This window comes from Adiantum capillus-veneris, chromosome 3 (assembly GCF_014529385.1).
Source record: "Adiantum capillus-veneris isolate H3 chromosome 3, ASM1452938v2, whole genome shotgun sequence".
Taxonomy (NCBI): domain Eukaryota; kingdom Viridiplantae; phylum Streptophyta; class Polypodiopsida; order Polypodiales; family Pteridaceae; genus Adiantum; species Adiantum capillus-veneris.
In genome coordinates this window covers 88,808,221-88,824,918 of record NC_140933.1, presented here as the reverse complement: position 1 = coordinate 88,824,918, position 16,698 = coordinate 88,808,221, and the positions used below count along the sequence as shown (strand labels likewise).

Here is a 16,698-nt window from a genome sequence, read left to right as displayed (position 1 = left end):
CATGCCGCTGAGATTTTGGAAACTCTAATAGTTTAACCACATCATTATGAGCTCCCGATCAAATTTTCATCACCTTTGGATATCTTTTGGCCTCCAATTACCCAAAATGAAAAAATCTAGACGCACAAACCCTTTATATGGCTTTTGACATCCATTCTCAAGCTCAAATTCAAATATGAGGTCATGGGAACCATGCACACGCTATACACATCTTACTCACTGACTTTCAAGCAGTTTTGCATCAATAGACATCATACGCATATGATGTCTATTCTCTCATACAAGACTTGGTGGGTCTTCGTGGCAACCTCAGGTTTTCGCGATATGCTTTGTCTACTGTAATGGGTCCTGGTGGGTTTTTGAGCAACCTCAGGCCCTTTTGTATGTTGAATTGGGTCATGATGGTGTTTTGTTTTGGCTTGATGGATCCCTAGCTTGGTTTAAGTAGGGATGTTTCGTGTAAAAAATTTGATTTGAATTTACTGTTCACGCTCTCTGAGTTTTGAAAAAAAAAAGTTTGAATATGTGTATACAATTTAGTTTTACGATTTGTGCTTTCAATTAAGTAATTAAAAGATTAAGTAAATGGTTTTAAGTTTAGGTTTTAATAAATGGTTTTATGTTAAGTTTAAATTTAGGTTCAGTAAATAGTTTTAGGTTTTAAGTAAATGGTTTTGTATTTGCGTTTAATTTGTAAGTTTAGGTTTACATTTTTAATAAATGGTTTTATGTTAAGTTTAAATTTAGGTCCAAATTTGAGTTCAGTAAATAGTTTTAAGTCTTAAGTAAATGGTCAAAATGTTCGCAGATGATTCGCTCCTATTCTTGAAGACGTGCCCTCAAGTTGTCGAGAGAGCTCTAGAGATTGTGCAAACATTTTCCCTGGCCTCTGGATCCAAGTGCAATATAGAGAAGTCAAGACTTATCTCCTTGTCCGCAGAACGACTCTTTTAACCCTGCAGTCTGGACAGGAGAGATTATCTCAAAAGGGAGTGTATTCAAACACGTGGGAGCCCCCGTAGAGGTGGACGTAACCCATAGGCAAAGGTTTCAATGGGTCCTTGAAAAAATAAGCTCAAAAATGAGAAGATGGGAGTTTGTTCTCCTCCCCTTCAAAAGCCGTATTAGAGTGATCAATGCTTTTATGATCCCGTATATTGCTTTCCTCAGCCCCGTGCTCAAGATGGCTAAATGTAACTGGAAAGAATTCTTAAAACCAGTGAAAAGGTTTCTTTGGAAGAACAATACGAAAACCTCACGGCCATGGCAGTGGGCTAGATGGGAGGTAGTTGCTTGCCCGGTAGACCAAGGAGGGCTCGACATTCTTAACCCTGTATCCCATGCTGAGGCCCTTTGTGCCAAATTTATGGTCTCATTGGCTAAACATGACCAAGCTTGGGCTATCATGACCAAGGAAATGCTTGATGCAGTAAAACTGGGATCGAAAGGGGGAAAATGGAAGGGGGTTGTAATGTACGACAAACTTCTCGCCCCGAAGTGGTCTTAGCTTAGATTTGGTGGACTCTCAGGGGAACTGATGAGGAAGTGCAAAAGAGCAATTGAGGTTTTGGAATGGGGGGAAGCAACCAGATACTTTAAGAACTCCATTTTGCACTGGTCCCCTTGGCTATCTAAAATATTGGGGCCGCCGCAAAGCCCCTATTGGATAGAAATGGCCAGGAAGGTGAATAATATGGGGCTCGTTCGACTAGAGCAATTCTGGGATGGCAACAACAAGTGCGGAAAAACTGCTAACTCTTTAGCCATCCAATTTCAACTGAATGGCTTTGAGATTACTAGTCTACAGGGTGATGAAAGAGCTTGATAAGGTGGTGATGCCAATTTGTGAATCCAATTTTGAATGGGACGCTTGGAGATGGCCCGGGAGTAGCCTCTTTTGGAAACTACATTCTAAAGGCATTTACCATGTTTTAATGCACAAGGCTAATTGGTGTAGCCCCCTCAAGAAATTATGGAAGAGGCACTGGACGACAAAACGATGGGAGGGAGTCATGGAGAACATCTGGAAGCCAAGGTGGCATTAGTCTATGAAGATATTTCTGTGGAAAGTGATGTGGGGTGCTCTGCCCATGGGCGTAAAGATACAAGAAAGAGGAATCGGGTCCGATCGTTGCTCGGGGTGCAGAATAGCTAGTGAAGACCTAGCCCACCTTTTCATGGGATGCCAGGCAATCAGTGGCATGGCTGGAAAAATATGCAAGTGGATTCAAAGGACATGGAAAATTAAGTTCTTCAAGACTGATATGTTCTTTGGTAGTAATAGGTCGGGAAGTCTTGTTCTTTGGTAGTAATAGGTTGGGAAGTCTTGTTCTTCTTGTCTGCACTCAAGTAATCAGGTACTACTTCTTTCACCATATTTGGCAAGCAAGGAACCGCTGCGTGTTTGAGGGGGATCTGGCTGTGGCAAGCTTTTGTGAAATCATACAAGAGAGCAAAGTGACGATCCACATGATCGGAGGCAAACAAGCTTCAGAGGACTGGTCTAGAATATTACATGGCATGATGACATCTTGTAATAAGTAAAGCCTAGGAGTAGCTGTGGTTTCTCTGTCAAGGAGAAAACTTGTAATCCTTCGACCCTCAAGGCTCAGTCTGAGCTTGAGGTTGGTGTATATTTCTGATGTTATTAATACTATCCACTCACAATTGTGAGTTTTGCAAAAAAAAATAAAAGAAATCTTTAGTAAATGGTTTTGTATTTGCGTTTAATTTGTAAGTTTAAGTTTAGAGTTTTAGTTGCAAAGTAAATTTGAATTTTTTGTTGTCGGTATAACTTTGCATTTAAAGTGTAAGTTTAGGCTTATATTTTCGATTGTTGATTTATGTTCAAAATTTTATGAAGGCATTTGCATTTTCAGTTACCTTATAAACTTTAAGCGTAAACTAAACCATATGCCTTATGCGCATACGAGGAAACTAGTGACAAAAGCGTCTGCCTTCGGTTTTTGGGTGCATAGTCCTGGTCGTTCTTCTTGTATACTTTTTTGGTGTATGAGGGGAGCGACCGGGCGTGCCCTACCTGACTCCGAAAACAAAAAATTAAAGTTGAGAATTTAGGTTCTAAGTTTCATATGCGGTTTAACTTTGCGATTTGAGATTTATAGTTAAGTTTCAGGCTTTAAATTTAACAAAAATTGTATGCGTATACGGTTTAAGTTTTAATTTGCATATGCGTATGTGGTTTTTGTTTTCATTTTTTTGTTGTGTTAGCTTGTAACACAAGAAGATTTATAAATTTTCTCGTGGAGGAAAACGGAGCCTTTTCCAGTGTTTTTCATACAATGAATAACATCATGAGCTTCTGCTCGAGAGGCACCGCATACCTAGCTAGGTACGATTGGGGGCAGGGGACCACCGCCCCCCCCACCGGGCCCCTAGCTAGGTATGCGGTGCCTCCCTCACAGAAGCTCATGATGTTCAGGTAAGTCACAATGTGGGAATTATTGTGAGAATTTTTCCAAAAGTTCTTGTGTAAGTAGACTTTAAATTTAACCCTATCCATATGCATATGCGTGTGCGTATGCGGTTTAGGTTAAAATTTCGGTTTTAAGTTTGTGGATGCATATGCATCCAAAACTTTCTTAAAATGGCTTTGCCACTACCATGCTGGGCATATCTTGCAATCGACATGCTTCAAGCGATGACATTTTGCAAAGAAAGCTCATGAAGAACTTTTTGAGCTTTCGTAACAGCCGGGTCGCACCAGGGAAGAGTGGGAGGAGTGGGAAGAGAGAATACACTACTTTCAGCAAAAGCAAGGGCCAGGAAAGTCGAAGCACAAAATTAATCCTGCTAGCGTTGGAAGAAATGAGGGGTTTAGGCTATATTTCAGGGAGACATCTCCCATCCTTGTTTGTAGGGTAGCGTCTCTCAATCAGTAGTGAGCACGTCATCTGCATCTGTCCCTAAAAAGAAAGGTTCCTTTACTCTACAATTGAGGTGCGACCTGGTTCGTTTCCAACCTCCCACTACCCCTCTTGGTACTGGCGCAACTCGGCTCTAAGGACATCACATTCAACATGCATATGACCAAAGCATTGCCAAGCAAAACAAGTTTCTCCAATAGCCCATGACCAGCTCCAATGCATTGTGGATGTCTTCCATAATGAAACCGCATGCCTCCTAAGGTGCAAACATAGGTTGGACAAAGCCCTTCCCTTCGCAAGTGGTTAAAACAACCCAAACCTTCCTTGCTACAGCCATGTAGGGCATACCTTGCAATGAACGCGCTCCAAGAGATGACATCTCGAAGAGGATGCCCATCAATAACTCTTGTGCTTTCATGAGGGCACCATATTTAGTCTACATATCGATCAAAGCATCGTCAAGCACAACATCTTCTCTCCAACCATCTCTGGCCAGCAACCTCATCGTGAATGCTCTCACCCATGTGAAGGTCATCAAGAACGTTTTGTAATTTCTTAAGGGTACCGCATTTGATGCACATATCGATCAAAGCACCGCCAGGCAGTACACCTTTTGCGTAAGGCATGTATGCATTTGGAGAAAGTCCTTCCCTTTGCATCTAGTTCTATCAACCCAAATCTTCCTTGTCGTAGTCATGTTGGGCATATCCTGCAATCAACACGTTCCAAGTGACGACATCAAGGAGAGGATGCACATCAAGAACTTTCGTAAGGGCGCCACATTTGACATATATACCAACCAAAGCATGGCCAAGCAAGTTATTTTTTAGTCGGGTAACGAAACTAGTATGCCTTGATCGACTCGCTGTGGAAATGGTGTGAATTAAACAAGAAGAGCAGTGTTGTACCTTACACCTCATCGCGTCTCTTATTCTGAAGGCTTTGTAGCATCTCTCCTCGGAGCTTTCGTCAAAAACTCTATGACCTCGCATCACAAACAAGATTTTGCATTAAAAGATATATGGAGGTGAAAATATACACATTATAATAAAGATGGAGAGAGATGCATTTCGTGCATTTGTGATGATTGTGCCCATAAATAAAAAAAGAAAAAACCATACATACATATGGTGTGGAGTTGGCACCATTCTCCATATTTATAATAATACCATAGGGAACGTGCCCTTCCCCCGTCACTTTTATCCCCTTCAGTGTTGAAGGGGGACTTATGCTTCTCCTTCAGTGTTGGAGGGACTTTCTTATTGTAAAAATACTACAACTGTACAAGGAAGAACTCATTACTGATGTTTTATGAAAACATGTATCATTCAACATTGCCATGCCGTGGTGTATCGTCTATGTGTCTCTTTGTTGGGAATCCCAAAAATTCTTCAACCATTGTCACCTTCATCTACAACCTTTAGAATGGAAATGATGTAAATTAATTGCTTTAATGAGTACATGATGTAATCTAAGTAGTTTTGAGATCACATAGAGGAAATCAAAGTCAAAATATAAGTTTACCTTTGGTATTGGTCGTGTGGATCGACGCACAATCTTGGATGAATCGGCTCCTAGATCTTCCTTACATTGTTCCGTCACCTTGCCTCCAGTATAAAGTTCAGCCATTGTCATCAAGTCTGTGACTTCTGCAAAGATATCGACTGTTGCATTCACTTTTGTTATCATGCCTACCATTACCTGTACTACTTCTGATGTTCTTGGTTTCAGGGTATGTTGAATCTTCCTTACTGTCTGTTCGTAGGTGATTTCATATAGACAAAGGCCAGCAATTTGCATCTGCTGAAAATAGCCTACAGCTCTTTGTCCCTTCTCCTCTTGTGGGTATACCACAATCAGTGCATTTGAAGAGATGTCGTTTCAAACAATAAGCTCCACAAGCTGCTTTTGAAGTGCACCACATTTGGCATACATATTGAGCAATGCCAAGCACAACAGCTCATCAAGGACTTGTTGTGCTCGGACAAGTATACCACGCTTGACATACATACTGACTAATGTGTTGGCTAAGTATGTGTTATTTTCAAGTAACCCACTATCGCAAATCTATCCTGCTGCATTGGTAACCCTGCTTCTCTTGTGCATATCCCACAATCAACGCACTCCAAAAGATGACGTTCCGAACAGGAAGCTCCTTAAACACTTTCTGTGCTTTTTGAAGTGCACCACATTTGGCATACATATCGACCACACACAGGCAATGGCGATGGCGGAAGGAGCTGCAGCTTATGTGATTGCATGAGGAGAGGTTTGAGGCATTGCCAAGCACAACAACATCCCCTGACTAAAGCCCATATCGGCATCTTGCATAGAGACACATGCCTTCAAGATGCATGCGTAGGATGCGTAGGTGATAGCATTAGGACAGAGACCCTCATAGCCTTGCATTTGCTGAAATCAGCCTAGAGCTTTTTGGCCGTTTAATAAAGATCCCTCCCTCTCCCTCTCTCTCTCTCTCTCTCTCTCACACACACACACACACACACACACACACACACACACACACACATACACGGATCTGCAGCGCACAATCTCTCGTTCTTTCTCTCTAGCCTGCAGTAAGCCCAGGAAAGCTCTCTCTCTCTCTCTCTCTCTCTCTCTCTCTCTCTCTCTCTCTCTCCTACAACAGAAAGTCTGTCTTTCTCTCTCTCTCCGGCCTAGAGCGCAGAGTCTCTATAGGAGCAGGAATCTACGCTTCAGACACGTCACCTTCGGGGTTATTGAGTGTTGTGAGGCTGCCAATCTCTACAAAAAGATGAGACATCCTGTGCATAGAACGTTAGCACGGCAGACAATACTGGCACGGAACAGCATAGGATAAAGAAATAATTACCCTTTACCCTCTACTCTGCAGTTTCCGGTGCGCCAACTTTCTATGTAAGAAGCTGATCCGAAACATTTTGAGCTTTTGTGAGAGTGCCAGATTCGGTATACATACCAACCAAAGCACCTTTGAGCACAACATGTTTCACCAAAATCCCCTAGCGATTCCTATCTTTAAGTTTAGCTTTTTATGTGACTTCTTTCTTTTTTGCACCCAGAGATTGGATTACATCCACAAAGATTGTATTGGTTTGGTCTCATAGGTTATTTTAGCTCTTTGAAAACGGATTTCAATCTGACAATTTCTGTCTTTTAGTTTAGACTTTCATCTTACTTCTTATTTTTTTCACACCCAATTTCCAAACATTGGGTTACATTCACTGCATGGTACGTAACCTCCTGTTTAGTGAAAAGGCAAACTCAAGACTAATTAGATGAAATAATAAGGACAGAAAGTTTTTACCTTTTCCAAAAATAGATTACCTTCTCATTCCCGAGCCCATGGCAGAAGCAAGCTCTCTCTCTCTCTCTCTCTCTCTCTCTCTCTCTCTCTCTCTCTCTCTCAGGAAGTTTGTATCTGTTAGTCCTCATACCCAACATACCAGTATTGCGTGCTCATTGTTTTTGAAATTTTCAATTGATATGCGCAATACTTCAGGCCATCAGAGTGTGCAAGCATGATATGGTGGGCCTTTGCATACTTTAAGGTGTTGACTCACCCAATGCACTCACAATGGTTGTTACACGGAAGAGCTACCTTGTTGACCGATGCCTTGTTGAACGAAGAGCTGCCTTCGCTGCCTGAGGATGCGGTTGACCGATGCCTCGTAGGCCTAATTCTTTTTATTCTCCGTTGCTCCCCCTCTGGTGTGCTACGTCAATTCCCCTCCAAAGTTGGCTGGACACTTCGACCGCTATTTTTTGTAAACGTGCCATGCTTCTCTCTCTTTCTTTCTCTCTCTCTCTCTCTCTCTCTCTCTCTCTCTCTCTCTCTACATCCTCATTTAGCAGCACGCGATGCTTTTCTCTCTTTTATTACCTTTCTCTCTCTCTCTCTCTCTCTCTCTCTCTCTCTCTCTCTCTCTCTCTCTACAACCTCATTGAAGCAATCACAAATCACCACATGGCATAGCTAAGCTGGCAGCTTTAGTGAAATCAATCTTAGATAATCAAGGTATGGTGCTTTTGACCCCTTGTCATACTCTCCTTGTTTATGAGTCGTTTTGTGGACGTGGATTTTCATCAACCAAGAAAACCGATGCGTATTGCGTAGACAAAATTAGCATACAAATCCCAACTCGTTAAAAAATCTTGAGGATGTGGATGAAGCGCTATGGTTTAAAAAAAATGCAGGGCATACATATATACACTTTAGAAAAAATATTTTCCCAAGTATTTAACGACGTAGGAGCCAACTGCTAGAACCTAGCTAGAGGGTGGAGGGGGGCGGGGTGAGCGTCATTGGCCCAGGTTAGGGGCTGTGGGCTGGAGCGGTGAAGGTAAAGCGCGAGGACTTGGAGCCTTTGCTGCCTCCTCCGTAGCGCAGGGCAAGCAAGAGACTCAGCAGAACAGGCCCCTCCGCTGCTTCACAGCAGCCAGTGCAGAATGCATGCGAATAGTAAGAGCTGGCCGCCCAAATGGTGGGCGGCTGCACCGCCTTCTCCGCCACCATGCCCGCGCCGCTCGCCACACATCTGCACACATCCGGCCCATCCCCCCGGCTGCTCACAAATCTTAGCAGGCAGGTAGAGTCACAGCCTACCTGCCATTTTGTAGCCTGTGCAGCGCGAGTGGCACTTTGCTCTGTGGTGTAATGTGCCGCCGCTGCCATGAACATGTCTGCAAAATGCTTGGCAGACATTTTGGGCGTTTCCCCACAGGCTGTGCAGAAGGCATGCCGGTGGTGGAAACTGAGCGCCCACTGCGTCGCCCCACTGCCCCTGCCGCCGCAATTGCATGTGTAGATTTTTGCCCTCTCTGCATCCAGACAAGACAGAAGCACCAGCCTTCCTGGATCTGCCAAATCAAGCGGAAATTCTGGCAGCTCTGCAAGCCCTTTCTGGGGTGTGCTACATGCCAAACGCACCCCTTCAGGATGTCGGCCGGAAGCGCGCTTTGCCCCACGCGGTGTCGGAGGGGGGCTGATGTTCATGTTGGATTTGGGGCTCCCGCCACTCGCAGCGCTTCGCGGTGAGCTTGTGCAAGAGACATCGCTGCTACTGTCGCCGGTCGCAGACTGGCGAGGGGCACATGGCTCCACATAGGTTATGCCATAGAAATCCGCCTCCTTCTTCAGCTGGTATGTCTCTGCAGCAGACAGGGGAGGCAGAGCTTCGAATGTGCCGTATCTCATCAGGAGGAGCGTGTTTTCAAAGACAGCTTCTTCAGAGTCAATCACAAGGGGAGGCCACACAGGGTTACGGCTTCCAGGGGCCGGTTTCGCATGCTGAAGCAGGTTGCAGAAGTACGCAGAGCCTCGCATCAAGCTTTCAGCATTCACATGGTAAGCTTGTCTGCGTTTGCCCACATAGAAAACGACATCATCACAAGGAATGGCCCGTGTGGGAGAGGCTTCAGCGACAGCCAGCTCAGCTTGTGGAGCGCCATAGCCAGCAGAGGGCTGAAGTTTGGGGTCGTGGGCAGGGGGAGGAGGAGGAGGAGGGTGAGGGTGAGGGTGAGGGTGAGGGCTTCTGTGTCTGTAGTAGTCCATGTTTGGCAGTGGTGAGAAGTCCTCTAGATTACTGAAGTTGTGTCCTTCTCTAGTAGCTCAAGCTCATGTGCTTTCGCACCTTGTAAGGATTGCTGCGGGCGTTTATATAAAAAGGGCAGGGAGGGGATGAGGTCCTGAGGACTGCAAAAAAGGTTCCATCGCCATAGGCCTAAAGAAGGCTCCTACGAGTCCTAGTCCCCTGTATTGGGGACCGGAGCCGGCCCCACCAGCTGTTGAACAAGCCCCCACGTTTCGTTTCCTCGAATCCTCGTTGCTTCTGGGTGCAACAGCCACAGGGGCAAGGGCAGGGGAAGCTGCACATCACTTTCCACCCCATTTCCAATATGCGTTTTTATGTGTTATCTCACTGATTATCTGCCTGTTTAGCTCGTGCACATATTGACTCGTGAGTCATGAGTCGTGACTCAATTCTCCTCCTCAATGCATGTGCACGATTTGTTGTCAAATTTCATAACATTTAACGAAAATAATTGACACAAATACAAAGGTAGAACTTCAGAAGAAACGTTTGGTACCACCCAACTTATTAAAATGGGGATATACCCTTCTACTTCAAAGGATACTCCACGGTTACGGGAGAGGAGACATAGGGTGGGTTCAGACGGGGCGGCGGTAGTACAATGCATTTTCCTGTTCCGCCACCCATAGAATTCACACAAAGCGGAGGGAGGGTGAGCAGTTTGAGTGGTCAACACCAAATCAATGGCTGGAATTGCACAAATCTCCTACGTGGCTGAAGATGTGCAGCTTTCGGGTGGAAGTACCTCATTTCCGAGGGTGGGAGGGTCGCTCATGAAATGGTGGGTCCGGAAATACCTTTGCTTTTTGCCAGCCAATGAGATGTTGCCATGCAGGAGGCACGCCCCTTTCTCTCTCTCTTCCGCCGCCCCGTCTGAACCCAGCCATAGGCTTGATTTTCTCTTTGGAGAAGTACTGAATTACATTAAAAAGAAGGGAAGGCCCCATAGACAAGAGAGGGGCAATCTTGGCTCCAAGAGGGGGAGCCTCAGAGAGGAATCAGGAGGGGGGAAATAGAGAACAATAACTATCAATAACATACATTCTAAGGGACTCATACAATGACAAGATGATATTCCTCCATTGCTGCCATCTGAATGATTTTTGCAACACGTTTACATCAAATAGGGCACCTTCCTTGATGTGGCCCTTAATCTCCTTCATAGTGCTAAGAAATCCAAAGGACAGTAATGAAAGGGAGTGTGAATGCCCAAAAACTGCCTTGTTCTTCATTCCATATATGCCACAAATAAACACCCCTTACGCAATAACTAATTACCGAGCCCAATTACTGCGCTAACTGCACAGTGGACAGTCGATCAGAGGCCCAAACCAGAAGCTTTAAATATGTCCATTACTCATTTGACAGGTTGTTGTTGTTGTCTAGTGTCATTCCTACAGCTCATTATACTTTTGTACTGTATTGGCTATTACGCTCATATCATCCTTTGGCTCATGCCATTGTACTCAATTCCAGTTGTACTTATCTAAATACACAATCCAATTCCAATTCCAATATTTGTCTCTTATTTCCCTTCGAGTTTTGTCATATTTGATCTATTGTCTGAAGTTTGTTTGTCTGAACTGATTTAACTAGCTCTACTAATTCAACATGAAATAGCAGTCATAAGTGACCAACTCATTCCATTTTGGTGATCATAGTGGTGAGCTGAATTGCTCTTAACAAGGAATCTCTATCTCCCATTTGGGTTTTAGGAGTTAGCTTCTTTCAATCATGCCACCCAAAAGAGTTGCCTATAGAAGAAGACCAACAACCATATTTATGGAGAATACAGATCGAGTCAGCACAATCCCAGACAAGTGGAGCAAGGTTCTGACACTAAACTTGATCCTAGCAATGAGACAGACACCAACCTAGACCGATGGGATGTTGAGGAGTTGGAGTCCGAGCACTCTCACCATTCTAGGAGAAGACGGTCAGAGAGAGCAGAGCCACACTCTTGGTCTGATGGGTCTCAAATGAGAGAGAAGCACAAAACTAGAAAGCACACAGATGAAAGTGATGGTAGCAGAAGGAGTCACATATTAGCACACAAGAAGACAAAGCGAAAACCACCCATATAATGTAACTAAAACAGATGATAACAGCGAGTACTGACCATTACAACAAGAAAAGAACCAAAAAGCGCAAGTCTGTAGCAAAAGAGAATTCCAAGCATCATGAAAGATCCTTGATTTAAAGATTGCCTTTCTAGTATTTAAAGGAGGTAAGAAAATTGATCCAGATGTTCATATTTAGACCTTTTAACAGTATGTTGAGCTTAAGGATATCAATGAAGATGAATGGAAAGAGTATTTTCCTCAAAAATTGAAGGATGCCACTTGAAAATGGTACTACCATTACCTACCATGCCAACTCAAAACATACAGCAAGTTGATCTAAGTGTTTCAGCTTGATTATTCACATAAAAGAGGAGACAAAGTATCTTATGCAAGTTGGATATAATAAAACAAGGTAAATGGTCATTTCATAGTTATATTGAGATAATCAAAGAATTGACCAAGCAGCTACGTACCTGTCTGAAAAGAGGATGAGAGCTTGGTTCCTCACTGGGTTCAGAAGTAAAAAACTGAGGAAATAGGAGGTTCTAGCCCCCAACAAAGAAATTTAATGATCTGGTGCAGCATGCCCTGAAACTTGAACATCAAGCCAAAAAGGAGAGCGATCACAAGAGTAGACGAAATTCCAATGATACTGAGGCGACAACTAACGAGTTTGATTCCACCCCCAATTCTAGTTCATCTGGCAACAATGCAGATGATAAGGATGAAGAAACTGAAGGAGATGTCAAAGCAAATTGTTGAAATGATGAAAACGAGACCCTCAATCAGTAAATTGGAGACCCGATGTTCCAAATGTAGATCAAGAGATCACAGGTTAGACGAGTGCAGTCAATGTACGTACTATAAAGCGTATGGTCACGTGTGGAATAATTCTGGAATCAAAATTCATCACTTCAAGAAGGCAAAGGACATGTCCATGATTGCATTGACAAATCTAGAAGTGGTGAAGTCAGAGGGAGTATCTGGTTTTAAGGGAAATGAGGTTAGTACCAGTATCGGAGTTGGTAGAGGGAGATATCAGAGAAGCATTGGTCATGGTAGGGGTAGAGTTGACTTTGGAAAGAGGGATTTTAGCTTCTACACTTGTGGGAAGTATGACCATTTTGCAGCTCAGTGCCCAGATAACATAAGACCAGAAGGATCTGAGCAGAAGCCACCTAAGCCAGTACCAATGAGAGTGGTCACCAGAAGCCGAGGGGTGGTAATCGAAGAGATTCTAGATGAACCTAAAAAAGAGGTAAAGAAAGCTGTTGAAATAGAGGGATGGGAGCAGAAGAGGGCTACCTGAAAGACGAAAGGAAAGCCAAAGGTAGTGGAAAAATTGCAAGAGAAAAGGGATCTGGCGGCAAAGATTACAGAGGATCTGGCAAAGAAGATGCTAGAGGAACTAGATGCTCTAAATTTCCATAGGGTGCCACCTCAGTCTTTGGGTACTCAAGAAGAGAATTGGTTTAGGGAATCTGCTACATGGATATACGAGTCTATAACAGTTGTAGTTGAGAGCCTGTGGCTTGTTAGGAAATAAGACGTAGCTAAATAGATAATTGAGTAGATTACTTAATGGAGAGAGACAGATTTATATACACGAGATTATAGAGTAGAGAGAGAGAGAGAGAGTACACACGATATACGTGGTTCACCCAATGTGGGCTACGTCCACGGGAAAGCAGCCACTCAATGGCTTTAGTACTTCAAAATAAGAAGTAGTTTATAAAGGGATTATACCCTGAATGGAGCTCCCGCCTTGCTTCACTCTCACCACCTCACACTCACCTTGTTGCATCAACTTCACACACTATATAATGTGTGTAGAAATGGCCTCCTTTTATAGGCCAAAAGGGCTGCCCTCTCTTAGGAGAGACAACCATGTGTAGCCGCCCTTGTGCGAAGAAGTCCAAATCGGACCCTCCAATCCGCCCATGTGTGGCCGCCCTTGAGAAGACAAGTCCGCTTTTGAATTCGGCCACTGGCCACCGGCCATTGACTTCCGACCACCGGCCACCGGCCATCGGCCATTGACTACCGGCCACCGGCCAACCGACCGGTTGTTTTCCGACCACTTTACGGCCGCCGTCCGGCCATAATATTCCGGCGAAAAAAAAGTCTCGGGGGCCTCCGCCCCCGAGGCCTTTAAAGTTGCCCCTAATTCTTGTCTGTGAAAATTTTGGTTTCCGGTGAGTGATTTTCCTTCACGCACGATGGCTTCTCCTCATAATGGGGGCCTTACAAATGTGCGCTTTTACCACAGAAAATTACAAGGGTAAATCAGGCTCCATACTTAACAATCTCCCACTTGGAGACTGATCTCCAAACCAAACCTGTGATTGCTTTCCATTCTGGCTTCTTATCCTTGAATGCCGATTGAAGATGAGCAAAAGCTCAACTTCTCCTTGTTGACCACCTTTGTAAACATGTCTGCAGGATTTTTACTTGTATGCACCTTTCCTAGCTTTAGTTGTCCCTCTTCCAAAAGAGTGCGTATGAAGTGATATCTCACCTCAATGTGCTTTGTCCTTGAATGAAAGGCTGAGTTCTTCGCAAGATGGATAGCGCTTTGGCTATCACTGTACAAGACACAATTGTCTTGTTTGAATCCAAGCTCTTCTAAGAATCTGTGAAGCCACAGAATTTCTTTGCTTGCCTCTGTCATTGCTACATACTCTGCTTCCATGGTAGAAAGTGAAACCACTTTCTGCAGCTTTGAAGCCCAGCTTACTGCTGTGCCTCCAACCGTGAACACATAGCCAGTAGTGCTCCTTCGAGTATCTTTGTCACCTGCCATATCTGCATCAGCATACCCTTCTAGAAAAATATCAGTTCCTCCAAAATACAAAGCATTTGTTGTTGTCCCTTTTAGATACCTAAGTATCCACTTCACAGCTTGCCAATGCTCTTTACCTGGGTTTTCCATGAACCTACTCACAACTCCCACTGCATGTGCAATGTCTGGCCTTGTCCAGACCATAGCATACATTAGAGAACCTACCGCTGCAGCATATGGAACTTTAGACATATAGGCTATCTCCTCTTGTGTCTTTGGACACATATCCTTCGTTAGTTTAAAATGACCAGCCAAAGGTGTAGAAACTGGTTTTGCATTTTGCATTGCAAACCTTTCTAGTACCTTCTTGATGTAATCTTCTTGAGATAGCTTTATTGTCTTCTTCGTCCTGTCCCTTGATATTTTCATACCAAGTATCCTCTTTGCAGCACCTAAATCTTTCATTGAAAAAGATTTGGACAGCTCCTCGTTTAGGTCTTTGATGTCCTGCATATTAGCACTTACAATCAACATGTCATCAACATACAACATTAGGATGATGAATTTCCCATCTCCCAAATTCTTCGTGTAGACGCAGTGATCCGAGTTGCATCTTGTGAATCCATGATCCAACATCCATCGATCAAACTTCAAGTACCATTGTCTTGATGCTTGCTTTAAACCATACAAGCTCTTCTTTAATCTGCAAACCATTTTCTCCTTACCTTTTACTTCATACCCCTTTGGTTGAAGCATGTAGATTTGCTCCTCTAAGTCACCGTGAGGGAATGCCGTATTTACATCCATTTGCTCGAGATTTAGATCATGAGTAGCCAGGCTTAAGACAAGCCTAATTGAGTTCATTTTTACAACAGGAGAAAATATTTCATTGAAGTCAATACCTTTCTTTTGAAAAAAAACCTTTTACCACAAGCCTAGACTTGTACCTTTTCTTCCCACCTTCTTCTTCCTTTAGCTTGTACACCCATTTGTTTTGAAGTGCCCGCTTACCTTTAGGCAACTCAACCAACTCCCATGTTTGGTTGCGATGTAGTGAGTCCATCTCCACTTGCATGCTCTTCGTCCATTCTTCTTTGGATTCATGTTGTATAGCTTCTTCATATGATTCCGGCTCTCCAGAATCTGAGATCAAGAGATGGTTGAAGGAAGGAACAAACCTTTCTGGAGGTCTACTTGCTCTTGTAGATCTTCGGGGAATAGATTGAGGCTCCTCATTTGGTTGACGTTGTTGCACATTGTCACCGTTTGCAGTCCTTGAGTCTTCACCGTCCTCAAGCTCCATGTACTCATCACCTGTTTCTTTTGTTTTTTTTCTTTCCAAGTAATCTTTGTACATATTTTGTTCGTTAAAAATTACATCCCTACTCCTTAAGATTTTACCATCTTCAGGATTCCATAGGTGATACCCAAAGTCTCCTTCTCCATAGCCAATGAAGAAACACTTTTTGGACTTTGCATCTAGCTTTGATATTAGGCTTCTATCTATGTGCATGAAAGCCTCACACCCAAACACTTTGAGAAATGCATAATTCACCGGTTTACCTGTCCATGCCTCTTCTGGAACTCCCCCATCCAATGCCGTTGAGGGTGACCGATTGATTAAGTACACAGACGTACTTACAGCTTCCGCCCAAAGTTCAAGTGGTAGGCCTGCATGTAGCCACATGCTTCGTGCTCGTTCCATGATTGTCCTGTTCATCCTTTCCGAAATCCCATTTTGTTGAGGTGTCCTTGGGGTTGTCCTTTGCCTCCGAATTCCATTGCTAGCACAAAAGCTTTCAAAAGCTTGGCTGCAATATTCACCTCCATTGTCGGATCTGAGGCATTTAACCTTGGTACCTGTTTCATTCTCCACAAAGGCTTTCCACCTTTGAAATATGGAAAATACATCGGATTTATTCTTCATGACATAAACCCATGTTTTTCTAGTCGCATCGTCTATGAATGTTACATAGTACAATGAGCCACCAAGTGATGGTGTACTTGCAGGACCCCAAACATCAGAATGAACCAACTCAAGTTTTTTATTTTTTCTTTCATTTCCTGATTTTTGAAATTTTACCCTCTTTTGTTTACCATAAACACAATCTTCACAGAACTCTAAGTCCACTTCTTTCAAACCTGGTAGAAGCTTCTTTGTTTGAAGGATTTGCATTCCTTTGGCACTCATATGCCCAAGTCGGTAGTGCCACACCGCACTGTCAACTTCTGTAGTTGCTGCACAAGCTGAAGGTTGCGTGCTAACAGTACACAAGTAAAGTGTACCGACTTTTTCACCCTTGGCAACCACCAAAGATCCCTTTGAGATCTTCCACCGTTTGTTTCCGAATGCAATGTTGTGACCTTCATCG

The 16,698-nt window shown here is 43.7% G+C and overlaps 2 protein-coding genes across 2 annotated transcripts; both read right to left on the bottom strand.

Moving 5' to 3' along the window:
* Positions 1-5,278: 5,278 nt before the first annotated feature.
* LOC147461273 (uncharacterized) lies at positions 5,279-5,585 on the bottom strand. The gene is made up of 2 exons (XM_086500468.1): positions 5,412-5,585; positions 5,279-5,305 (listed from the first exon to the last, which is right to left on the bottom strand). The coding sequence occupies exons 1-2, from the start codon at positions 5,583-5,585 to the stop codon at positions 5,279-5,281; spliced, it is 201 nt and encodes a 66-aa protein (XP_086356594.1).
* Positions 5,586-8,051: 2,466 nt separating this feature from the next.
* LOC147461272 (uncharacterized) lies at positions 8,052-9,671 on the bottom strand. The gene has a single exon (XM_086508859.1). It carries the CDS (start codon positions 9,439-9,441, stop codon positions 8,203-8,205), a length of 1,239 nt encoding a protein of 412 aa, XP_086364985.1. The 5' UTR covers positions 9,442-9,671; the 3' UTR covers positions 8,052-8,202.
* Positions 9,672-16,698: the final 7,027 nt, after the last annotated feature.

Coding starts and splice junctions, on each gene's coding strand:
- LOC147461273 (XM_086500468.1), bottom strand. CDS start 5,585: ATGGTAGGCATGATAACAAAAGTGAATGCAACAGTCGATATCTTTGCA. Junction 5,306..5,411: donor CCACACGACCAATACCAAAG/GTAAACTTATAT, acceptor TCCATTCTAAAG/GTTGTAGATGAAGGTGACAA.
- LOC147461272 (XM_086508859.1), bottom strand. CDS start 9,441: ATGGACTACTACAGACACAGAAGCCCTCACCCTCACCCTCACCCTCAC.